The sequence below is a fragment of the Phytophthora sojae genome (assembly GCF_000149755.1).
Source record: "Phytophthora sojae unplaced genomic scaffold PHYSOscaffold_14, whole genome shotgun sequence".
NCBI classification, from domain to species: domain Eukaryota; phylum Oomycota; class Peronosporomycetes; order Peronosporales; family Peronosporaceae; genus Phytophthora; species Phytophthora sojae.
This window is the reverse complement of record NW_009258128.1, coordinates 8,806-31,830: the sequence shown is the minus strand read 5'-3', so window position 1 is coordinate 31,830 and position 23,025 is coordinate 8,806. Positions and strand designations below refer to the sequence as shown.

At 55.1% G+C, this 23,025-nt stretch overlaps 8 protein-coding genes across 8 annotated transcripts; 5 read left to right on the top strand and 3 right to left on the bottom strand.

Annotated features, from left to right (window-relative positions):
- Positions 1 to 61: 61 nt before the first annotated feature.
- Positions 62 to 1,950, top strand: PHYSODRAFT_319680 (hypothetical protein; the record flags this gene model as incomplete). Its single annotated transcript, XM_009539653.1, has 2 exons — positions 62 to 1,582; positions 1,612 to 1,950. The coding sequence occupies 2 exons, from the start codon at positions 62 to 64 to the stop codon at positions 1,948 to 1,950; spliced, it is 1,860 nt and encodes a 619-aa protein (XP_009537948.1).
- A 574-nt stretch (positions 1,951 to 2,524) lies between these two features.
- Positions 2,525 to 4,285, top strand: PHYSODRAFT_356119 (hypothetical protein; the record flags this gene model as incomplete). The annotated part of the gene is made up of 5 exons (XM_009539652.1): positions 2,525 to 3,091; positions 3,157 to 3,367; positions 3,451 to 3,509; positions 3,582 to 3,970; positions 4,004 to 4,285. Coding segments are annotated over 5 exons (1,506 nt in total), but the record flags the coding sequence as incomplete, so codon positions are not given.
- A 272-nt stretch (positions 4,286 to 4,557) lies between these two features.
- On the bottom strand, positions 4,558 to 9,834 carry PHYSODRAFT_348412 (hypothetical protein; the record flags this gene model as incomplete). The annotated part of the gene is made up of 1 exon (XM_009539651.1): positions 4,558 to 9,834. One exon carries the CDS (start codon positions 9,832 to 9,834, stop codon positions 4,558 to 4,560), a length of 5,277 nt encoding a protein of 1,758 aa, XP_009537946.1.
- A 136-nt stretch (positions 9,835 to 9,970) lies between these two features.
- Positions 9,971 to 11,758, bottom strand: PHYSODRAFT_531070 (hypothetical protein; the record flags this gene model as incomplete). Its single annotated transcript, XM_009539650.1, has 1 exon — positions 9,971 to 11,758. The coding sequence occupies one exon, from the start codon at positions 11,756 to 11,758 to the stop codon at positions 9,971 to 9,973; it is 1,788 nt and encodes a 595-aa protein (XP_009537945.1).
- A 515-nt stretch (positions 11,759 to 12,273) lies between these two features.
- On the bottom strand, positions 12,274 to 13,821 carry PHYSODRAFT_531600 (hypothetical protein; the record flags this gene model as incomplete). The annotated part of the gene is made up of 1 exon (XM_009539649.1): positions 12,274 to 13,821. One exon carries the CDS (start codon positions 13,819 to 13,821, stop codon positions 12,274 to 12,276), a length of 1,548 nt encoding a protein of 515 aa, XP_009537944.1.
- A 2,002-nt stretch (positions 13,822 to 15,823) lies between these two features.
- On the top strand, positions 15,824 to 17,072 carry PHYSODRAFT_258822 (hypothetical protein; the record flags this gene model as incomplete). Its single annotated transcript, XM_009539648.1, has 2 exons — positions 15,824 to 15,982; positions 16,020 to 17,072. The coding sequence occupies 2 exons, from the start codon at positions 15,824 to 15,826 to the stop codon at positions 17,070 to 17,072; spliced, it is 1,212 nt and encodes a 403-aa protein (XP_009537943.1).
- Positions 17,073 to 19,000: 1,928 nt separating this feature from the next.
- Positions 19,001 to 19,258, top strand: PHYSODRAFT_531309 (hypothetical protein; the record flags this gene model as incomplete). The annotated part of the gene is made up of 1 exon (XM_009539647.1): positions 19,001 to 19,258. One exon carries the CDS (start codon positions 19,001 to 19,003, stop codon positions 19,256 to 19,258), a length of 258 nt encoding a protein of 85 aa, XP_009537942.1.
- Positions 19,259 to 19,825: 567 nt separating this feature from the next.
- On the top strand, positions 19,826 to 19,975 carry PHYSODRAFT_531783 (hypothetical protein; the record flags this gene model as incomplete). The annotated part of the gene is made up of 1 exon (XM_009539646.1): positions 19,826 to 19,975. One exon carries the CDS (start codon positions 19,826 to 19,828, stop codon positions 19,973 to 19,975), a length of 150 nt encoding a protein of 49 aa, XP_009537941.1.
- Positions 19,976 to 23,025: the final 3,050 nt, after the last annotated feature.

Here is a 23,025-nt window from a genome sequence, read left to right as displayed (position 1 = left end):
GCCGCCAAGTAGCCGACCACGTGCTTATTGTTCATTTCCGAACTCGCCTTCAACTGCGCAGATGTCCAAGCAAGTTTCTCCATCTCCGATTCTCACGCCGCAGTTGACACCCTCCGTCACGGGTTACGTGAGCACCAAGCTCTGGGATGAACGACCGGCAAAGTACGCCAAACATGTGCTCAAGAACGTCTGCATCATTCTGTTCATCCTCACGGTCTTCAGTCAAGTCGCGAACTTCGCCATCTCCCAGTCACTCAAAAACTTTTTCGTGAAGTTGGGTTGGTCCAACAAGGGCTCCACATCGATCAAGTTGACCTACGACTCGCTCTGCCAGTTCATGTGCATTGTGGCCGGGTACATCTCGGACGAACGCCTCGGCAAGTTCAAGACTCTGCTGTCGGCTGCCACACTCGATTGCTTTGGCCTTCTACTCATCGTTATTGCTGCACTGCCAGCTGTTCTAAACCACGTCGGTGCGAGCAAGATCATCTTCAACATCGGTTTGTTCTTCGGTGTCGCCATTTCCCAAGTCTGCCTTCGGTCGCTCGTGGTCTCGTACGATGGCGATCAATTCTCGCCCACCGCTCCTCCAACCGAAAAGTCCCTCTTTTTCAGCATCCAGTACGCGGTCGCCAGCGTCGGTGCATTGATCGGCTTCGGAGTGTTTCCTTACGTCTCCATCCACGGAGTCGGCGCCATCCCCGCCGAGTATGGCTACTTCAGCGTGTACGTCATCGGCTTTGTGATGATTGTCTTCTTCCTGGCAACGCTTTGGGCCTTCCGCAAGCGCTATGTGAACGTTGCTCCGAAAAAGGACTCTATCAGCCTCGTGATCAAGATTGTGGCGAAGCATGCTAAGAGGAACTTCAGCGCCAAGATGATCGTTCTTGGGACGATTCTGTACATTGCTGCGTTTGTGCTGAGCATCGCGGCCTCGTTCCTGTCGGACCACGGCGAAGTTGGTCACAACATCTCGTACGCGTGTGGAGTCATGATCGTCGTTGCGACGGTCCTCTGGGTCTACTTCGGTCGTAGCTCGGAGTTCATGGAATCCGCCAAAGACACGCTGGGCGGTCGATTCGACAGTGAGCTTGTGGACGGCGTGAAGAAAGTCATTCGGATTCTGCCTTTCAACGCGTTCTCCGTTGTGTTTTGGATGTGCGAGAACCAAGGTGGCAACAACCAGTCGATTATGCAGCAAACGGACGTGCGTCTAGGCAGCAGTCTGGACGCAACTCAAGTACCTGGGCCTACGATTCAGATGTTCAACCCCGTTGGCTGCATTCTCTTCGTCCCGCTCACGGAGAAGGTGATCTATCCCTTGTACACAAAGTACGCGGGCAAGCCTCCGAGCCTTTATGGGAGGGTGCTGGCCGGGTACTGCGTCATCGCCGTGGCAATGTTCTGGACTGGCTGCTTCGAGGTTGTCCGACGCAGTACTTCTCCGCTGACCTACGTGGACGCGAACGGGGAGACCAAGTTTATTCTAAACGACGACGGAGACCAAGTGATGAATGCGATTCCGTGGTGGACAGGTATCCCCCAATACCTGCTGATCGCCTTGGCGGAGGTGCTCGCTGTCGTTTCGTGTTACGACGTCAACACTCGGAGGTGCCGCAGAGCATGCGTAGCACGTCTATCGCTCTAACTTTCTTCGCCAACTCCATGGGAAGTACGCTGCTCTCGGTGCTTGTGCTGCTCCTCGGCAAGTACATTCCTGCAGACCTGAACAACGGTCACATGGAGTACGTGCACTTCACTGTCGGCAGCATCATGGTCGCTACAATTGGAGTCTACGTCGTGGTGATGAAAAAAATGCAGCTGGGAATGATTCCTTCTGTAGGCAAAGACGGTCATCAGGAAGTCGAGGAGGCAACGATCAGTCCAGTGTACTACGACGACCAACTCGCTGGAATGACATCAAGAACGAGCAGGGGGCAACGCATCTAAGAGTACGGGTAGAAACTTTCTACTAGAAAGCGCCGCGCGGATCACGACTGCAACTTGTTTTTGAAAGTAAGGTTGCCATTTTTGTTCTGGAATGATATTTTCTCGAACCTGTCGGTCTTTCAATCTACAGGGTAAGTACCGGTGGATCATTTAACTTTGCTGCAATCAATTACGTGTAAGGGAACCAGGCGAAGACATTAGAGGCCGTGGACTACGCACGTTTTCGATCGTTAGATCGCATTCCTGCGGCTTCAGGCACACAAACCTGTTCGGACTCTGGGATCAAGCTGCTCATGGAGAGCATGTGAAGTATGATCAATGCAGGATATTGCATTTATCTATAACGGCATGCACAGTAAAATGTGCCGACAGCTACACGAGATGGCGCCGAAGCCGCTGCAGCCGAAGACCCACGCGCATAATCAAAATCGTACCCTACCCTCTCCCTGGTGTTACTGACAGTGAAATAGTGCACGTACACCAAATTAATGACAGCGACCTTGTGATACGAACTTCTACAAAAACTGCGTCCGTCATCGATCGCCCTGATCTGGTCATTCCGAATTCGACGACGATGGAGGCGTACCTGCACAAGCACTGGCCGCAGGGCTCCGTGTCCGTGAGCTGCCGCGTGTACGCGAGCCAGCGCCGCGCCGACGAGCACAAGCGCCTGCAGCTGACGGCCAAGGGCATCGAGCTGCGCAGCGTGGGGCCGTCCACGTCCAGCGAGCCGGACGTGATCCCGTGGAGCTCCGTCCTGGGCGCGTCCGAGTCCACGAGCGGCATCCGCCGCCGCTTCGTGCCCGCGTACGAGGGCAGCGAGTACGGCGAGGAGAAGGAGTTCGTGGTCTTCGGCTGCGCGCCCAAGCCGGAGGGCGCCGGTTGGGGCGGGCTCATTGGCGGGCTGTCGTCGCTGGCCACGGCGGTGCTGCCCACTGCGCTGACCGGCAGCAAGCCCAAGGACGCGGGCGTGGAGCGGACGCTGCTGCAGTGGGTGCTCAGGTGCGATGACGAGGACGGGGAGGTCGTGGCCACGAGGGCGGTGAGGGCCATCAGGTTCCTGGCGGACCCGAGGGCGGCCAACAGCGTCAAGGCGGCCGAGAAGCTGCTGGATCCGTACGGATTCATGCCGCCTCGGAAGGTGAGAGCGCGGTTGGTATTAGTGGGCGTGCGTAAGGCGGATGGGGCACTGATTGGGTGCTGCAGTTTCTGGTGGTGATCAACCCTGCAGGAGGCACGGGCAACGCCCAGCAGACGTACGAGCAGCAGGTGGCGCCGGTCTTTGAGCAGGCCAACGTGGAGGTGGAGACAGTCATCACGCGCCAAGCAGCGCACGCGACGGAGATTGTGGCGGAGGTGCCACTGGACAAGTACGACTGCATTGTGGCGGTCGGAGGCGACGGACTGCTGTCGGAAAGTGAGTGTGCATGAGGAGCGGTCTGTTGTGGAAGTCGCAGCGCTGATCCTCGCGGGTGCTTTTTGCTGTTGTTGTTGCTGCAGTGCTGCAAGGTCTCATGAACCGCAAGGACTGGCAAAAAGCGATTCTACAGCCGCTGGGGGTGCGTATCGATCTATACGTTGAGCGATGACTTTAGTTTTGCTGTTAACTCGAACGTGGTACCGCTTGCCAGATCATTCCGGGTGGCTCGGGCAACGGGCTGTCTGCTTCGCTGCTGTCTCGTGCTGGCGAGAGGTTTGAGGCATTGAACGCAGCCTACTCCCTCGCCAAGGGTCAAGTTCAGGAGCTGGATCTGTTCACGGCAACGAACGGCGATGGCAAGGTCATGCACGGATTCTTGTCGCTGGAGTGGGCCTTCATTGCCGACATGGACATCAAATCCGAGCGGTACCGCTTCTTCGGCGACATGCGCTTCCTTATCGCGTCCACACTGCAGATCTTCGGTTTCGGCCAGACAAACTTCCCTGGTCGACTACGCTATCTCGTGTCAAAGGACGATGAGCTTCTTCCAGCGAAATACCACGACACTTTCAGCGGTGAAGAGCCGACAGCCAAACCAAAGTGTGTTTGCCTTGAAAAGGAGGACGAGACGAGTGGAGAGAAATCGGAGGAGTGGGAGGAGATGGATGGGCCGTTCTACATGTTCTGGAGCATGAACGTGTCCCATGCCGCCGCTGACGCTCACATCGCGCCGCCAGCTGACATCTCTGACGGCTACTTCTACCTCATGCTGGTTTCTGGAGAGAGCTACTCGCGGATGGGGCTTGCTAAACTCATGATGGGAATCGAGGACGGATCGCACCTGGAAGCGGACCGCGTGCAGTTAATTCGCACACGGGCCTTCACGATCAACGCCAGCAATGCCAGCGACCTCATGTGCGTTGATGGAGAACTCTTTCCTGGACCTGAAGTGAAGATTGAAGTACACCGCGCGTTGGGTCGGGTGCTCTGCCTGCCAGGAAAGAACAAGTAATCCTGCTGATAGAGACGCCACCAAGGCTTATCTTGATAGTGTGGATCGCGCTCTGTTTCATAATGTGGCTTACTGTCGGTACTCCATTACGTAGGAGGTGGGCAGCAGATCTGCTCTCATTGTTGGTGGAGACGTTGTTCATTGGTTTAGGGAAAGAATATTACCATTTGCTGCACTAGATGCCTCGCGCTGCTGTCCACACCCGTATCTCCTCCTTAACTCGATCCTGATGGCACTGAAGTACGCGGGGGTCGACGCATTCCACCACTTCGACGTTGTTGTCGTTGAACGGGTACGGCAGAGTCAGCAGCTCTTCAGCAACCGGAAGAGCAACGGACTTGTCGAACAAGGTCGTGTGGGGCTCTCGATCCTCCGTTTGCTGGGCTTGATGGTCTGCTCGTGCCCCCGTGGCGTGACGACGCTCTAAGAACTCGCATGCGGCACGACGACTGACAGTCTTCCCATTCAGCACCACAGACTCGCCCCAAAACGCTGCTACCGCTTCCGCATGTTGTTGGTCCTCATCTGTAGAATTCGAGTTTCCGTGCAAAAGGTTCTGTAAGTCGTGCATCGTGAGTTTCTCCTGCTCCTTGCGTCCAGGGGCCACACCCAGCCGCTGCAGTCCTTCGTCATCATCCTCAGCTTCCTCGCTGACAGATTGCTCCGCTTCGATGGTACCAGGTTTCTGCTTGTGCCCAAGTCGGTAGATGCGCTCTTCAACTGAGCCCCGCACAATAAAACGGTGGACACGAGTACGACGGGTTTGACCCAACCGATGAACGCGGTTGACAGCTTGGGCTTCAATACTGGTGCTGAGCAAGGGCTCGATGAGGAGCACTTCGGTCGCCTCAACGATGTTCAGTCCGTTGGCACCGACTTTAAACGGTAGTGCTAGCACACACGCGGCTGGGCAAGTTTGAAACTGGGCCAAAACTTTGGGTAGCTGCCGCTTCGTCCCATACATGAAGCAGCGTACGCCCAGGCGGGGCAGAGCTTGTAGCGCTAGCTCCAGCATCTGGGACCATTGAGAGAAGAGCAAACACTTGACGCCCGGGTTTTCTTGCCGGAGCATATCCACACGAGCGAGTAAGGCGTCCAGTTTAGAGCCTAAGCTTCCGCCCGTGCGGTGTGGAGGATGGCGTGGAATCCCAGACACGATCTCGGTTTGGCTGTCTGACGGAGATGAAGTTGAATCTGCAGGTGATTCTTCGACCTCGACGACCACCGTCACGCTGTCAACAGGCGATAGACGACGGCAGGTTGGACAACGGACCTTTTTTCTCGTGTGCTGGCGACCGCCTGTCAGGTTGGCTACGCAATTCGTACAGAAAGCGTGGGCGCAGGGCAACACGGCGCGCTTTTGCGTAAACTCCTGTAAGCACACAGCACATGAAGCTCGCGCAGTTTCCCCAGACGAAACCCTCCCATTCTGCTGCGCTTGGCGCGTGTCCGCTTCACCTTGTAGCTGTAAGAGATACCGCAGTTGGGCCATTTTGTCACGCAAATCGAGATCAGCTGCTGCGCGCTCCGCTTCCAACTCGGCAGCACGCACGGGTACTTCGACACGCTCCAGTTTGTATAGACGCTCAGCTTTAGTCCGAGCTGCTGGCTCACCAGGCTGGCGTAAACGCAATTGGCTGCAGGCCATTACCAGTTCGTCCAATGCACCGAGACGCTGGTGTTGAGCCTGGAAGAGCTTTTTAGCAGCCTGCCATTCACGTTGAAGCTTCGTCCAGAATTCCGTCTCACTCTGCATTGCCGTCTGAATATCGTTAGCACGTGCTTTTCCAGCCGGTTGAGAGCGCAACGCGTTTCGTGCACAACCTGAAATCTCCTTGAACACTTCAATGAATAGAGATACGGATGAACCCCCACCGCTGGACTTCGTCGCTAACGCATCATCATCTTCCTCCATACTACCATCATTATCGTCAAACAAATCCATGATCCGTGTCGTACCGGGCGAAGTCTTATCAATTCCAAGAAAATGCTGTCGATAGGCGTCTAGCTCTTTGTAGAGCTGGCAATGAACACACATCGGTCCTGTACCGCCGTCGCGGCATTTCGCACAATTCCCAGATAGCTCGATATCAGCCTCTGAAGGCGTTCCTTCACTTAGGGCTACAAGACGTTCAAAAAGAACCCGTCGTCGTTTCGCCAACGCTTCTAGCTCGCGCACCAGCAGCAATCGCAGCGAGCGCGTGCTTACAAGCTGCGAGCAAAATGTCGTTCCCCAGCGCGTGCCGAACCCAGAAAGTCGGGCTTGGACTCGCGACACAAGCTGTTGATCGCAGTCTCGCCCGCTCTTCTCGACGATAGCAAGAGCGTCACTCCACCAATCCCCTGATGTACACAGCATGTCAGATTTTGCTCTGGAGGGAGAGTGCTGCTCCTCACTAATCTCGTTGAAAACTTGTCTGAATTTGTCGAGCGCTTGTGTGTGCATCATATCAACCTGGAGCAGATAAAACTGTCGGATCTGTCGAGCACTGTCACCAAGCAACGAACATTCACGCTTAATTGCCAACAGGTCTTCATCACGCAGTTCAGCTGAGCCAGGAAGTAGCCCCGTCGACGATACTCGTTTCTCTAGAGCAGGCAGCTCTGGCAGCAGATACTCCTTTATAGGATTGGCATTCGTGTCAGCGGGAGGATCTCCATTTACATCTGCAACATCTCGTTCAGGAAGCGAATACAGTTGCTGGGCGCATTTCTCCAGGTTTTGTAGGATGTGCAGTCTAGGCAGCAAGTCTGCGCGGAAATGTGACCAGTTCGTGCGAATAAGCCTCATTTGAGCCATGTACTTGAGCGCAGCACCCGATATATCATGATCCAACACAAGCAGAGCAGCTAGGCCATTCTGTGCTCCGATGAGCTGCCGCTGAGCGTCCTCACATTCCCGCGTGGCTTTATTCAAGAGCTCCTGAAGAAACGTGTCCATGGTCATAACAGCCCCGCCAGTAGAATTACCCCCAGTACCCCACGCCTGTCGAGCACCGCCAACTTGAGGGTGGCAGCACAGCTGCCGCAAAATGAGCAGGTCCTGCCACAATCGATCTTCTCGCGCAATGACATCACTTGACTGCTCCGACTGCTGGCGTTGACGCTGCTGAACTAGAGAGACAATGCGTTTTTCTTGTTGGTCGTAGAAATGGCGTTCTACAGCAGCGAAGTCACACCAGATAACCTCGCTCTTCTGAGGAGGGAGATCCAACTGGTCCAAGACGTGCTTTTTGCCAGTACGCCACAGAATACCGCACCCACAAGCGATGGGTTCGGAGTCCTGGCCACTCCATAGTAGTAGGTCTAAAACACGGTCGATTGCTCCTTCACAAAAGCTGTGCTCGATTGACTCTCGGAAGAAGGCCAGGTCTGCACGCTCTTGTTCATCATGTTCCGCCTGTAGTAGAAGTTGATTTCCGCCCGTTGATTGCACTGACGCGTAGGGTGAAACTCGTAGAAAACGCAAGTAGCCAAACAACTCGCCCACGCGTGACGAGAACGGGGTGCCCGTGACTACCCATCGGTTGTCTGCGCTAAGTTTTGACAACGTCAGTGCTGCTTGCAAGCGTGTATTCTCCACTCCTACCTGGGCTTCGTCCATACACACGCGCCAAAAGTGTAAGGCCACGAGAGGAGAGCCCACAAATGCGTAACGCTTGTGCTGAGATCGTGTACTGGAACGACGATCGCCTCCTTCAGTCGTAGGAAGATGACGCAGATCGGCACCTAGAGCCTCGTACGTTGTCAGCACGACGTCATGGCGAGCTAGCACAAGACCAGGCGACGCCAGCACTTGCCATTCAGCACTGGGGCCAGTACCCTCCAATCTGGCCCTCAATGCCCGAACACCGGGATAACGCATGACAGAAAGAGCCCCCGCACTGACGTGGCGAGAGATCTCGTTCTCCCACTGGGCATGAATAGGCTCTGGTGACACGATAAGCGTTGTACGCGCTGCGAAGCTTGGTCCCTCTTGACTCTGGCAATGATAACACATGAAACCCCCACTTGACCAAATTGAAGTCGCTTCACTAGTAGTCGAGCCTCTCGATTCGAAATCCCAGATGCCGTTTGTTGCAGAGCTCCCCGTGTTTTCATCGACCATATACCCAGTGCAAAGCTGGTGATGCCACGTGCCACAAAAGTCGCACTGCACAAAACCCATCGGGTGACCTTCTGATGAGCCACAAATGCACACCACAGTATCATCAGTGACGTCTGTGCCCTCCTCCTCTAGCAAACACGAGTGCGTCGACAGTAGCCGCGGCCTCGACAACGTCTTGCGGTGACTCAAAACCAGTGCGATCACCTCCACCGTTTTCCCAAGTCCCATTTCATCCGCTAGAATCCCACCACGCACCGATGACAACTCCATCTCAATAGGCCGTAGCTGCTCCTGCAGCAACTGCGGTCTGCCAGTTGACGGAGCTGCGTGGAACACTGCACAGAGCGGATCGTACGCCTGAACCTCCCTTGCTGCCGCCTTATTGAACGAAATGCAGAGAGGTAAGGTGTGACCTCGTTGTGACGTCTCTTCCTCCCGCGAGAGCATCCAGGACACTGCTGCCTTCTGGTACGGCCGCAACGTTGGCAGCAAATCCGCCGAGGCCGCTTGTGCGGCCTCATATTCGCTAATATCTTTCTCCAGTTGGCGGTCTGCGTCGATACGCGCGTAGATTTCAGGCATAGCAAACGTCTGGTTTTTGAATTGCTCGCATACCGCGCTGTTGCTTCCCACACACCGAGCATACAGCACCTCAATCTCGTTCCAGTACCGGAATTTGCATGACGTCTCCGCGTCGGACAACCCTCTCTGTGCGTCGTGGGTCTTCTTCAGCAACCAAATCATCACGTGATGCATCGCTCGCATCGGAGTCGCTCTGGGCGCTGCAGACCCAGGCAACAGGCCCCGAGAGCTGCAATGCTCCATGTATTCGCGCCAGGCCACGCACGCTGCAAAGCTGAAGGTCCAGTCATCGTCGTCCTCTGCTTCTCTCTTGGCGTTTAAATGGAGACTCAGCAGTCCACGCTCTGCTAACGTCGCAATGTGGGGGCGCCAGCCTTCGTATGTATCTGGGAAGAGCTCAGCTAGCGACACGTGGGCGTCTATATCGCTCTGCCCTTGTCCATGGAGGCTCAGCTTCACCTGGTTGTTCTCTGTAAGTGCCAGATTAATCTGCAATTGGAGAGCGGCCTCGCTAGCGCATACTACAGCGAGGGACGGCGCCAGACTGGAGGGCACGGGGAACTGGAGCCTCAGTGGGTCTGCTTCTTCTTCTTCTTCTGCGTCGGCGGCGGTTGCTGCGGCGTTGGAGAGAGGCAGAGGCTCGCTGCGCTGGCGACGGAATGGAGCGCGCTGGTGTTTGCCTCGCTTCGAGCGCTTGGGGGCGCTGGGCTCAGCCGGCGGCGGCAGCGGCCGCTTGGAAGGTGTCGACTTGCGTCGGGGCATCTGTGAAATGATTGCCAACGTGCACTTGGATTTTGTATCACATACAAACTTCAATATTTTTACATCTGATTACGAGATGGACGTAAAAAACCTTGTTACGCTACAGTTCGCCCGGCCTGCTCTTGGTCCTCCTCGCTTACGGTACTGGCACACGAGGAATCATGCCAAGTTGCATCTTGTGCATCACCACGACGTAGACGCCGATCGTAAGGGCCATAATACCGCTGAGTGTGAAGTAGAGGTACTCCATGTGGCCGCTGTTCAGGTTGGACGGAATGGACTTGCCGAAGAGCAGCACGAGCACCGAGAGCAGCGTACTTCCCATGGAGTTGGCGAAGAAGGCGAGCGCGATGGCTGTGCTGCGCATGCTCTGGGGCACCTCCGAGTAGTTGATGTCGTAAGACGCGACGGCCGCCAGCACCTCCGAGAAGGACACGAGCAGGTACTGCGGGATGGCTGTCCACCACGGAATGTCGTTCATCACTTGTCCACCATCGTCGTTCAAGATGAACTGAGTCTCCCCATTGGTGTCCACATAGGTCAGTGGGCCTGCATTGCGGCGGATGATCTCGTAGCAACCCGTCCATATCATGGCGACAGTGACGACGCAGTACCCGGCCAGCACCTTCCCGTAGCGACTCGGAGGCTTACCCGTGTACTTTGCGTACAGCGGGTAGATCACCTTCTCTGTGAGGGGGACGAAGAGCATGCAGCCGATGGGGTTGAACATTTGGACGGTGGGTCCTGGCATTTGACTCGCATTGGGGCCACTGCCGAGACGCACGTCGGTTTGCTGAATGATCGACTGGTTGTTGCCGCGCTGGTTCTGGCACATCCAGAAGACGACTTGGAAAGCGTTTAGAGGCAGAATCCGAACCACTTGCTTCACGCCGTCCACCAACTCACCATCGAATTGACCGCCTAGCGTGTCCTTGGCAGACTCCATGAAGGTTGAAGTGCGGCCAAAGTAAACCCAAAGCACTGTCGCGACGACGATCATGACCCCGCACACGTACGAGATGTTGTGACCAACTTCACCATGGTCCGACAGGAACGAGGCCGCGATGTTCAGCGCAAACGCGGCAATGTACAGAATCGTTCCGAGGGCGACCATCTTGGCGCTAAAGTTTTTCTTGGCGTGGTCCGTCACGATCCTGATCACGAGGGCGATGGATTCTCTCGTTGGGGGCACGTTCACGTAGCGCTTGCGGGAGACCCAGAGCGTTGCCAGGAACAGAATGACCATGGCGAGACCGACGATGTACACAGTGAAGTAGCCGTAGTCGGCAGGGATCGCACCAAGGCCATGGATGGACACGTACGGAAACGCTGCGTAGCCGATGAATGCACCAACATTAGCGACCGCGTACTGGATGCTGAAGAAGAGGGACTTCTCCGATGCTGGGGCGGTGGGCGGGAACTGGTCTCCTCCGTACGAGATCACGAGCGATCGAAGGCAGACTTGGGAGGTGGCGACGCCGAGGAACAAGCCGACGTTGAAGATGGCTTTGCTCGCACCAATGTGACGGAGCACAGCGGATAACGCTGCAATGGCGAGTAGAAGAAGCCCGAAACAATCGAGTGTAGCGGCAGACAGCAGAGTCTTGAATTTCCCGAGACGCTCGTCCGAGACGTAACCGGCCACAATGCACATGAACTGGCAAAGTGAGTCGAACGTGAGCTTCATGGAAGTGGAGCCCTTGTTGGACCAGCCCAGCTTCTGGAAAAAATTCTTGAGCGACTGGGCGATCGCAAAATTCGTGACTTGGCTAAACGCTGAGAGGACGAACAGGATGATGCAGACATTCTTGAGCACATGCTTGGCGTACTTGGCGGGGCGTTCGTCCCAGAGCTTGGTGCTCACGTAACCCGTGACCGAAGGTGTCAACTGCGGCGTGAGAATCGGAGACGCTTGCTTGGACATCTGCGCCTTTGGGAGCGAATTCAGAAATGAGCTTCATTTATCAACAGGATGGGGGCCTTGCAAACTTAAACCCGCCACGTCGAAAACCACCGACATCTACAATACATGTACAAGGTCACTTGCTTCTACTTGGACCTTTTTCGTACACGATCCATGCAGTGAAGCGCTCGCCAATGAGTCAATGGGCACAAGGCGAGTTGTATTGCGCTGGAAGCTTCGAAAGGTCTCTAATGAAGTTCAAGGGGAACGACATAGTACTGTAGTGACTTCACAGGCAAGTGGCCAAGAGCGCACATGCTGCATGTGGCAACACCAGCGTTGAGAATACATGTAGCGCCGCAGGACACTCAAACATGGCGGGCACTCCACTCGATCAGCAAGCGATGCAAATCTTGAAGCGATAATGCACGTCTTGGCGTCCTTAGCTTTTATTGGCGCTCCAATGCACCTCGTCGCTACGGTACCCGCGCAACGTGTCATGCTCGCGATGCGCAATTCTTCGCGTCAGCTTCTTCCTACAGCAATGTCTGCAGAGAGTTTTCCATCCTTGCCACTTGCTGCTCCAACGAGTCAAGGAGTGTGTCGCTTTCAACTTGCGTCGCTACGAGCCAGCTCTCAACTTGGTTCAAAACTAAAGCCGACAACCCGCCGGTCTGAAGAGCGTGGGAAGCATCACCAGTGTGCATAGGTTTTCGCTTGCGGCACCGCTTGAACTGGTGCGCTGCCTTGTTCACTCGACGACTCAGTTTGCCCCGTTGCTTGGGCTCCCCGTTGCGTAGACGGTGTTGACCCCACGCTGCCTGAATAAGCTGTGCCGCGAAAGCGCGCACATCACGCTCCCACTTCAGACTATCCATGGCAGATAACACTGCATCCTCTCGCTTGGTACCTTTCAGCGAGTCCAGAAACTCGGATGTCATCAGCGATATGAACGCCAAGCCGCCGAAAACTGCGCCCAACACAATGGCAACGCGACCACCTGCCGTTATCGGGTAGGCATCACCGTACCCCACCCCCGTCATGGTGACCAAGGTAAGCCAAAGCGCATGGTCCTCACCATCGAGCTTGGACGGAAATGGCCTCTCAAATATTGAGACTGCAGCGGCTGTGCTCACCCACAGCACCACGAAGAGGGTGAGAAGAACTTTAGATGGCCGCAACGCGAAGGATACTCGAAAACTCCACCACAATGAATCCACAGGAACATCTTTCCCGGCGAGCATTCGAGAACTCATTGTCATTGCCACCACTCGCTTCAAGAGTTGGTTGCGAATTACACGCGCAAGCCAATAGAGTCGCACCAGCACGAACATGTTCACGATCTCTAGAGGGTACGAGTACTCGAGTTCGCAACCTTGGTGGCTAGACTTCATCGTCAGAGGGTTTGGACATGCTGGAACAACTTCCAGCGTAGCCCGAGGTAATGCGAAACGCTCTTCCTCCAGATATACGCGCCCGTGAATCAACGGCGGCAGGAAGACCCCACAAAGAATCATCTCAGCGAGAAGTGGCAAGAGAAGCAGCCGAGGCGACCGCCAGATAGAGCCACCACATTCTTGAGGAATTTGATTCCGCAACACCATAATTTCCATTTTCACGGAGTACCGGTAGTACACTTGGTACAGCAAGAGAACTGTGATCAGGAACAGCAGAGCCGCGTACGTCTCCCCTGGCGACTGCAATGGGAGGTCACGATGGAATTTCGCGGACGAACGCCATATCGCTCGAAACTGCAGCCACACCGTGAGCACTGAAAGCGCTGCCAGTGCAATACAGAAACTGTCGCTGCGAGCGCGAAGCTTGTACAGTATCCGTAGGCGTTGCTGAATGCTCAGAACGCGTTTGGTTGCTGCGGGCACCTTTCTGTTCAGCTTCGTAAAACCCTTCATTCGCTTGTCTTGAGCATCGGAAAGGCCAAGGTACACCGCAAAGCACATTTTACAACGCTCTTTCCTCCATAGCCACCGCGACGCAGTCATACTGAGAAGTAAAGTGGCAAGTGCTGGCGTAAGATCCCACGTCGACCAAGGGAAATAGCGGCTTAACGAACCGAATTCCAACATAAATCGGCTCGTCGTATCGATACTATCGAGACCTTCATCAAGCGAATCAATGTGCGTTGAATTCAACGGGAGCACCTGGAATGTTGTTGAGTTCGCGTATTGTTCGTATTTGTCTGGCGAATACTCTGCAATCTGCAAAACCTGACTGACCTCGAGAGGCAACAACAGCGCCAACACAAGGAAACCACCTAGCCATTTGCTAGAGAAACACAGCCGAAAGCGAATAGGACAACGTAGCGTGAAATGATCAACTGGCAATCCGAACATTCGGGAGCCAAGTGGCGAAGCAAAGCACGGAAACTGAAAGTCTTGTACAACCCAGAGCAGATCTAATGCAACCACCAGCGAACTCAGCAAAGCAAGCCAGGACATATTGCTCAGCCACACGTCCATGTAATGACCCCCCTTCGCTCCATCAAGATACAATCCAGCCCACTCAGTCTGCAACGTTGAGATTGCTCCGAAGTACACTCCACTGATAGTAACCCCAATGAGAGAAAGCCAACACCACACAATACGCACAACCGGAAACTTGATGTACACGCGTCGCACAGACGATAACCAATTGCCGAAAAATACGCGACTGTACTCGCGGTCCTGGAGCACCCAGTCTAACGTCACTAGCAGCTTGATGCAACTGAGCGCCACTAACGCAGTCGACAAGGCTTTTTGCAACTCGAGCTGGTGTAAACTGTTCCACATTTCGCTTCGGTATTCCGGGAAGAGCACATCCTCGACGTCTGACCCCTGGACAAGTTTGAAGATCACAAGCATCACCGCAGCCCAACAGAAGGGGAATGTTGCAGCCACAAACGTCCATGATCCGTGAGAAGTCCCGACGTTCCACACCTGCGAACGCACCACCGGGGTGGCACATGTACTTTCAGCAGTGAAAGTGTGCAAAGGCAATAGTGCTCGTTCATCCCCAGCCTCCGTCTGCATGGTGTCCTCGTTGCCGTTTACCGCGGAGGCTCTGGAGAGTCTAGAAAACGTCTGCGTCGCGTGGCGGTGGGAGCTCTCCCAGTTCCATTGGCGCTGCACCAGGCGCCGGTACGCAACGAATCGCAGCAAAAGTAGCAGCAACACGCTCAGCATACCCTGAAGGATGACTTTCTGCCACGTGAAGCCTGTGCTGATCGCTCTGACTATGGCTCCGTGCACCGGGAAGGAGGCGGGGGTCTTCAACGACGTCAGTAGGGGGGAGGCGACGCCCACGTACAGGCAGAGGAGCGTGTGGGCCAGACAGCACAGCAGCCGCAAGGCCGGGTGCCGTAGTGACGTGACGACCCACTTGGACTTGAGATACACCTGGTCACCGCGCTCGATGGACGCGTCTTCGCTGCGGAAGCGCGACTTGCGCAGCGGCGGCGACGCCAGCATTTTGCCTGATTTGCCTTGGATCGGCTTTTTGGTCGAAAATGAAAGCGGAAATCCCAGATGTTTTTTTTTACTTTTCAGTGAACCGCCGGAAGTTGCAGTTCTGATACATGTACATGTACTTACTGCAAGGAAAGGCTCGAGTCGTAGAAGCACCGCACGCTACACGTTACGTACCTAGCTGTGCGATTCGACTTGGTCATCAGGTATCTGCAACCACGCCGATGCAGTGACCCTCTTTCAACATCGCTGCAGTTTGCTCAACTCATCCAATCAGCTTGATTATCAAGTACCGCACATGTACTGTACTGCAAAGTTATACGGTTGAGGATGAGTCTGTTCATACCTGCGACCTACACGACCAACTCGGAAGCTATCCGGGATATCGGAAGCTATCGACTCACTATTATATTACTGTATCGAACTCGCCCCTTTCATTTCCCACGTCCAATCATGGCTCGCGGCCAAAAGCAGGTAATCTTTGTCTGGATTGCACTTCGACTTCAAGTTGAGTCGGCGCTGGCCAGTTAACCCCGAGCCAATTGACCGCAGCTTGACAAGTAGCCTTCCTCAGTCTTGAATTTTCCGCCTCCTACCCAAGCGACCCGGCAGCAGCGTCTCCACGATGGGCAAGCCCTTCTTCACCATGGAGGATGCCAAGGCCTCCTTCTGCTGCGTCTACGGCATTGACACTCTCGGAATGCCCGGAAACTTTTCCCGTGCCGGCCCTGCGCTGGCGATCGTCGCCATGACCTTTATGGCCTTCGCCAACATCTACGGCGCAGTCGCTATCTGCGCTGCTCGCGCCTACGTCCGTCAAGACGTACGGTGATCTGGGCGAGTGGGTCATGGGCAAATGGGGGCGCTACCTCACCGTCACAGCTCAAATGGGCAACTGCCTGATCGTGCCGTGCGTCTTCCTGGTGCTCGGCGGGACGCTGCTGGACGGCCTCTTCCCTGGCGCCTTCAGCACAACGATGTGGTCCGTTCTCATGGCGTTGCTGGTGTTGCCAGTGTGCCTCGTGCCAACCCTCAAGGAAGGCGCGGGTGTTGCGTTCGCAGGCTGCATGGGGACGCTCGTCGCGGACATCATCGGTATCGCAGTTGTCATGTACGGCATGTGTGGTCATCCCACAGCTCCTAGTCCTGACCTCAACTTCAAACAAGTCGCCGGCGCATTCGGCAACCTGGCGCTTGCATACGGCGCTGGCATCGTCATCCCAGCTCTCCAACGCCAACACAGCGACCCCGCTCGAATGCCACGTGTCGTGTTCGTGACGATGGCTTTTATCACGTGCTGCTTCCTGGTGCTGGCCAGCACGGCGTACTCGTCCGTTGGTTGCCAGATCACTGGTAATCTGCTTTGGTCGATTTACCCGCAGTCGGATACCGGCCTTACCACACTGGGCTTCGCTTCGAACTGGGGTGCCGTCGTTCTGGCGTACCTGTGCATGCAGGTGCACATTACGATCGCCTTCTCCGTCATCGTGAATCCAGCGTTCTACACTACCGAGCGTCTCTTTCTGGGGATGCATACCCGAACGCCCGAGGATGTGGAGAACAATCTGCCAAGCTACGCTGAGGCGACGACACCGAACGAAGCTGCAGATCACATGGACAGATCCCGCCTCTCGAAGCGCTCCTTTATTTACATGGCTGACAACGAGAACGCCCACCTTGGAGAACCCGAGGCCGAAGCTGCCGAATACCGCGGCGCGAACGCTATCAAGTACGTTCTTCTACGAGTCGCGATCGTCGCGATCCTAGTGGTTGCGTCGGTGATCCTCAAAGGCCATCTCTCAGATTTGTCCAACTTCGTCGGGGCGTCGTGCATCACAATGCACTCCATCATTCTGCCCAGCAATGGCAGGTGATGCCGATTTGGGAGAAGACTATGGCAGTGATTATTGTCACCGTGGTGTGCTTCTGCCTGGGCTGCTACGTGACGTACACGTCGGGACAGAACTTGTTTTACCCCAGCGACGGCGATGTAGAATTTCCTTTTGCGGACCCGAGTACGAGAACACTGTGTACTACAACTACACCGCCGCGCACGAAAATTAAGCGGTACCGATGAACAAAGGTCTTTTGTGTGATCCTTGAATAGTTACTCTCGAGAGTTTTGTTTTGCGCGTCCCACCTCCCCGCGTGCCCAGAACTAACGAGACTCCTGTGCATTTAGAAAATTGTGCTGGTAGCGCTCTCTCCTAATTGTATTCTAAATAATGCATTTTTCTGGGATAGCAGTATAATGTATAATGCACTATTTGGAAAAAAGACGGAGTGGTCGGCTCCAGCTTTGGGCTGGAGCACACTACGGTCACGCATGCAAGCTAACGATGTTGCAGGACTTCGACGGTTCTCTCGACGTGGTATGTGGGTGCTATGGAGAAGGACTGCAAGGGGTAAGGCCCGTAACAGCCTACACGATCGCGAATGGTGAGTATCATGTAGACGCGTTACCGGGCAGATGCTGCGGCTGCTTCACAGCCGCAGTAGATGCCCGCAGTTAGAATAAACTAATCGTGTTCTTGACTCGAATTCTGTGTTAGATCAACATTTGTGCTGCAAAACCGCTATCATGGCTCGAGCATAAATTCTCAACTGATACTGGCGATACATAACAAGGAGACCCGAATACGAGTCATTGTGCCCAAGTTTATCCATTGGAAAACGTACTTGCAAGTTCAACCTCTTTACCGTGTCGCTAGTGTTGATCGATAATGTGGAGCTGATGCAGCCATACAACGAGTACGAGGGATTGTCCGTCCAAACAAAACTCTGTAATGTGTCGTTTTATCGACTGCACTGCGCCAAAACGTTTGATCATTTAACTTATCCTACGGACGTACTAATTCGAAATCGAGTGTCGAGGACACGCCCACTATTTAACCTATTTGTTTTTAATGCACCGCCTCGTCGAAAAATACACAAATGTACTGGATCACAGTCCCTAATTTTCCTTACCTAACGTTCCTTAGCTATCCCAGCCAACTCAAAGTTCTCGTTCTGGGATAGCAGTAACCCCGGAGGGTGCTGTGGCCAGCCCAACACAGGTTAATTAGGCGGCACCTCGGTAACTGAAGCCAGAAATACTGAAACCGGAAAACTGGCCCCGGTAACTGAAGTTTACTGCCTATGCTCTCCATCCCTCTCAAATTTGAGACAAGCTCGAGCTCGAGATGGATGGAAAACATCTCCAAAGTTCCGTGTTCGTTCTGTGCTCACTCATGTGGGAGCTGTACTTACTGATCCGCCGGCTGCTCCAGCGAAACCCTTCGCCCGGCTCTCGGAGGCTACAGGACTGTACCCGACGGTGCAGGCAAGCCACAACGACTCGACCAGGTTGGCGATCGCGCCAAGGTACGTAAAGGAGGTCTAGGTAGGTTAGAGAGCAGAACTAGCGAGAGGCTAACCGGAAACGAACTCAGTTTGGGATTTGCTCGGTAGAGAGCTTTCCGTTGGAAACGGATCAACTTTGGTTTCTCAGTTCTACACGGTTCAAGCTCCGCGTGAACGACTTCGCGCGTGACCAGATGGGAGACAAAGACGACGTCAACGTGGACGAGCTGGCAGCTCGGGCCGCGGAATTGCAGCTAGAGCGCGCGGCATCAAGGTCCCCGGTCTGCGGTTGCAGATCCCGAATCCCTTCGAGCGAGAAGATGAAGTCATGGAGACAGCGAGTCAAGCGTCACCTATGCAGCCCGCCCTTGACGCTGGTGCGTCACGGGTAGCGGCGTCACCAGCGTTGCCGCAGCCACCCCGGTTCGAGGGGCGCACGATGCAAGATCGTCGTGACTTCATGCACAAGTACGAGACGTATCTGGGGGCGATCAATGCGCTCCAGACGCAGTGGAGCGGCGCCTTCGCCATGCCTGTGGGCGCCTGCATCGAGTCCAAGACGAAGCGTATGATTGCCCGCTACGAGTTCAACCAGCTGCCTGGCGCAATCCCAGAAGAGCAATGGGTGGCCTATTTCCTACAGGCGAAGGCACCTTCGCACGTGGCCTATACCTCGGTCGACGAGGCAATGAAGGCGCTGCGGATGCGTACGCGTTAGCCCGAGCCGGAGAGCCGCATGATGAATGTTCAAGCGGATATGGAAGCCATACTGGACAGGTTCAACCTCACGGACCTCGCGTTCCAGCACGAGCATGTAGAACTTGGGAGCGACGTAGAACTTGGGAGCGCACCCTGTGGGTTAGAGGGTAAATTCCAGAGTGATTTGATTTCCTTACTGGTCTGAGCTACTCGCGGACCTGTGTACGATCAATCAGGGGGGACAAACCCGGAGTATCTTACCGAGTACTGCCGCTTGCACAAGTCTGACTCAACACCTCCCCCTCAAGCGCAGCTACTCGGATCGTCGCCCAAGAGCTAGTTTACTAGGCCGCACAGGCCGCGCTTGTTCCTGAGTTGGGTGCTTGCCAATGACTTCGTCAGCAAGTCGGCTGGGTTGATGTCTGTTGGGATGTATTCCAGTGCCATGTCTCCTTTGCTCCACGCGTCTTTCAGGGCATGACAGCGGATGTCCACTGCTTTTTGGGCTCCGGACGACCCTTCGCGCTTGCTCCGGTGAATTGTCGGTACATTGTCGACTTGTAGCGTGAGCTTGATCGGGGGCAGGATGTCCTTCAATACCTCGTCGATTTGCAGATTGATCCACTCTGCCTGCAACAGGCCGTCGTTAGCTGCAATGAACTCGGCTGCAGTGCTGGATTGTGCTACGACGGACTGCTTGGTGGACCCCCAGGCCACTGGAGCTCCAAACAGGTAGATGACGTAGCCGGATACAGATTTTCGGTCTGCCTTGTCATTTGCGAAGTCTGCGTCCGTGACTAAATCGATGTCGTCTGTGTTCGGCGCCAACCGCAGCTTGGTGTCTTGGGTGCCGGACAGGTATCTGAGTAGGTGTTTCGCTGCAATCCACGCTGTCTTCCGGGGCCGTGCGCTGTGGCGCGCGAGCTGATTTACGGCAAAGGCAATATCGGGCCTCGACACACGGGCGAGATTCAGTAGGCTCCCCACTACTTGCCGATAAGGCATGCGTCGCATTTCTTCGTCTTCTTCAGCTGAGGGCGGGTCCTCCAATTGGTCCAGTCGAGTGTTTGGTATCATTGGGGTCGAGTTGGGCCGAGAGGGTTGCATGACGAATCGGTGGAGAGCTTCATCCACGTAAGCCGCTTGCGACAACAGAATTTCCCCGTGGTTTTGCTCGATCCGGACTCCGAGGAACTGTGAAGGCCTGCCCATGTCCTTGACTTGGTACCTCACGTTGAGTGCCGCCATGAGCCGCAATACCTGTGCCTCATCTCTGTGGGCAACAAGAATATCGTCGACATAGAGGCACACAAGTAACAGGCTGTCAGCAACTACCATAAAATAAATGCATTCGTCACCTGTGGTCGGCTTGAGTCCGTAGCTCTTGAGGAATCGGTCGATTTCCTTGTTCAACTCTCTTCCAGCTTGTTTCAGGCCGTAGAGAGCTTTTTGAAGCCGCCACACCTTGTTTTGTTGACCCGGTGACTCGAACCCTTTCACTTGTCGTACAAATACTGTTTCCTTGAGCGCTGCTTTGAGGTAAGCTGCCGGCACATCTCCTTGACGCACGTACAACTTGAGCTTGACGACGAGTACGAGAAAAATGCGCACACACGTAAGGTCGGCTACTGGAGCTCGGGTTTCCACGTAGTCGAGAAGAAAGATTTGGCGATCGCCTCGCGCACACACCCTTGCTTTATACTGCACAATTTCCCCTGTAGGCCCTGTCTTGATGCGAAACTGCACAGTATTGTCGAGAATGTGTGCACCAGGAGGAGGGTCGACCAGAATGAAGGTATCGTTTTCTTCCAAGGCCTTGATCTCTTTCCGGATGGCGGCCTCCCAAAACTTCCATTGAGGCGACAGTCGGGCTTCTCGTACTGTCAAAGGCTCGCGAATGACTTCGACGAGACAGATGAAGTCTGAGGTGACGTTCCTAGCAGAGATCCGCTCCGACCGCCTTCGCCTTGTCAATTCAGACGTCCCATTGGCACTCTCAACCTCATCGGGTGACCGGCTGGTGTCTCGGAGGAGTCGTGCGACGGCTTCTTGCGTGGCCACGGGTGGTGTCGTGGTTGCTGAAGGCGCATCCAAATCGGCTTCATCTTGCGTTGGGGTGGGTTGGTCATCTTCGAGCACTACTTCGTCCACGAGCATTGAGTCTAGGACGATAACGTCCGTAGTCTCCTTAATAGGGCGACCATGACCGGGAACAAACACCTTATATCCCCGAATTTCCTCGCTGAATCCGACGAAGCCTCCGATATTCCCCCGTCCGTCAAATCGATAGTTTTTCCTCCGGAGTGGTTCGGGTGTTCTCACGACCACAGTTTGCCCGAAGATCGGGCAACCCGCAAGCGAGGGTTTTGCACCGAACAATCGTTGGTGAGGTGTCGCTGAGAGCCCGCGCTTGGGAATCCGGTTGCGAATGTACGCGGCATGTTGAAGTGCATCCTCCCACAGATAGTGAGGTAAATGACTGTCTATCAGCATTGCCGCGGCCGCTTCGGTGAGCGTTCGGATCGCTCGCTCTGCCACCCCGTTTTGGCTACTACGGTAGCGGGTCGTGTGCTGGTGCCTGACACCTTCTCGAGAAACCAATTGCCGAAAGTCTTCGCCTACAAACTCCGTTCCGCCGTCCGTGCGAATGGTTTTGATACTGGAAGCGGGTATACTTGCCTGACGCTCGATGAACCTGAGGATTTCTTCAGCTTGTTGCCCTGCTTCGCTCTTGTGCCGCAGTCCATAGACCTTGACGTAGTCGCGCCAAACAACTACCATGAAGTATTCATTCCCGTGGTATGATCGCTTCACTGGTCCGCTGAGATCGATGCGGCAGACTCCGTCAGCGACTTCATCGCTGCTGCTCCGCTGTGTTGGGGCTGACGCTGTAGTGATCTTGGCTAACGCGCACGCTTTGCACGCAGGAGGATCTGCACCCGGAGCCACCATGACACCTCTTACGGCTTGAGACGACGCTAAGCGCCTGCAGTCCGTAAGGTTGAAATGTCCGAGGCGACGGTGCCAGGTCTCCAGTGATACATTCGTTCTCAGAGTTGCGAGCAAAGCAGCACCTGGCTCACGTTGGGTGACCGCCAAAACCGATTCGGGAGTGACGATCTCGTAGACACCATTTACTTCCAGTGCGTGGAGCGCGGTACTTCTCGCGCGTCCTAGCACGGCACTCCACTCGTTATCTTCGAAGCGCACAATGTAGCCACTCTTCACCAGCTGGGAAACGGAAAAGAGCGTCGCTGAGAGTGTCGGAACGTGATACACGTTGTCGATAGAGAGTATTCGCCTCTCGTGCTTGCCTCGCCGAGTCACCAATATGTGGAGTAGCGCCCTCGCAGAAATCTCGCGAATGCGATCTCGCACAAACTTGGCGCGTCTGGATAGCGGTCGCGCCGAGCAAATTATTCCCGGTTGTTGGAGTAGCGTATCTTCGAAATAAAGGCCCAAGTCTTCGCAAGCTTCGGAGCTGGGGGGTTCTTGTGGTGACGCTTGTTCCTTGTCGTAGGGCGTCGCGTCGAGCCTTGGGCGTGCGGCGTTATCGGGCCGGCGTTTCCTCGGCGTTCCCGTCGGGCGTGCGGCGTTATCGGGCCGGCGTTACCTGGGGCTTGTGTGGCGTTATCGGGCCTACAGGGGGGTCTTGTGCACGGCGGTTATCAGGACAGTGCGGTCCTTCGCCTAGGCAGCGCGTTATTGGGAGCCCACCTAAACGGTATACGTTTAACGTGCCTTTGTTCCAGCACGGGTCTGTGGGGGGGGGGGGGGGGGGGGGGG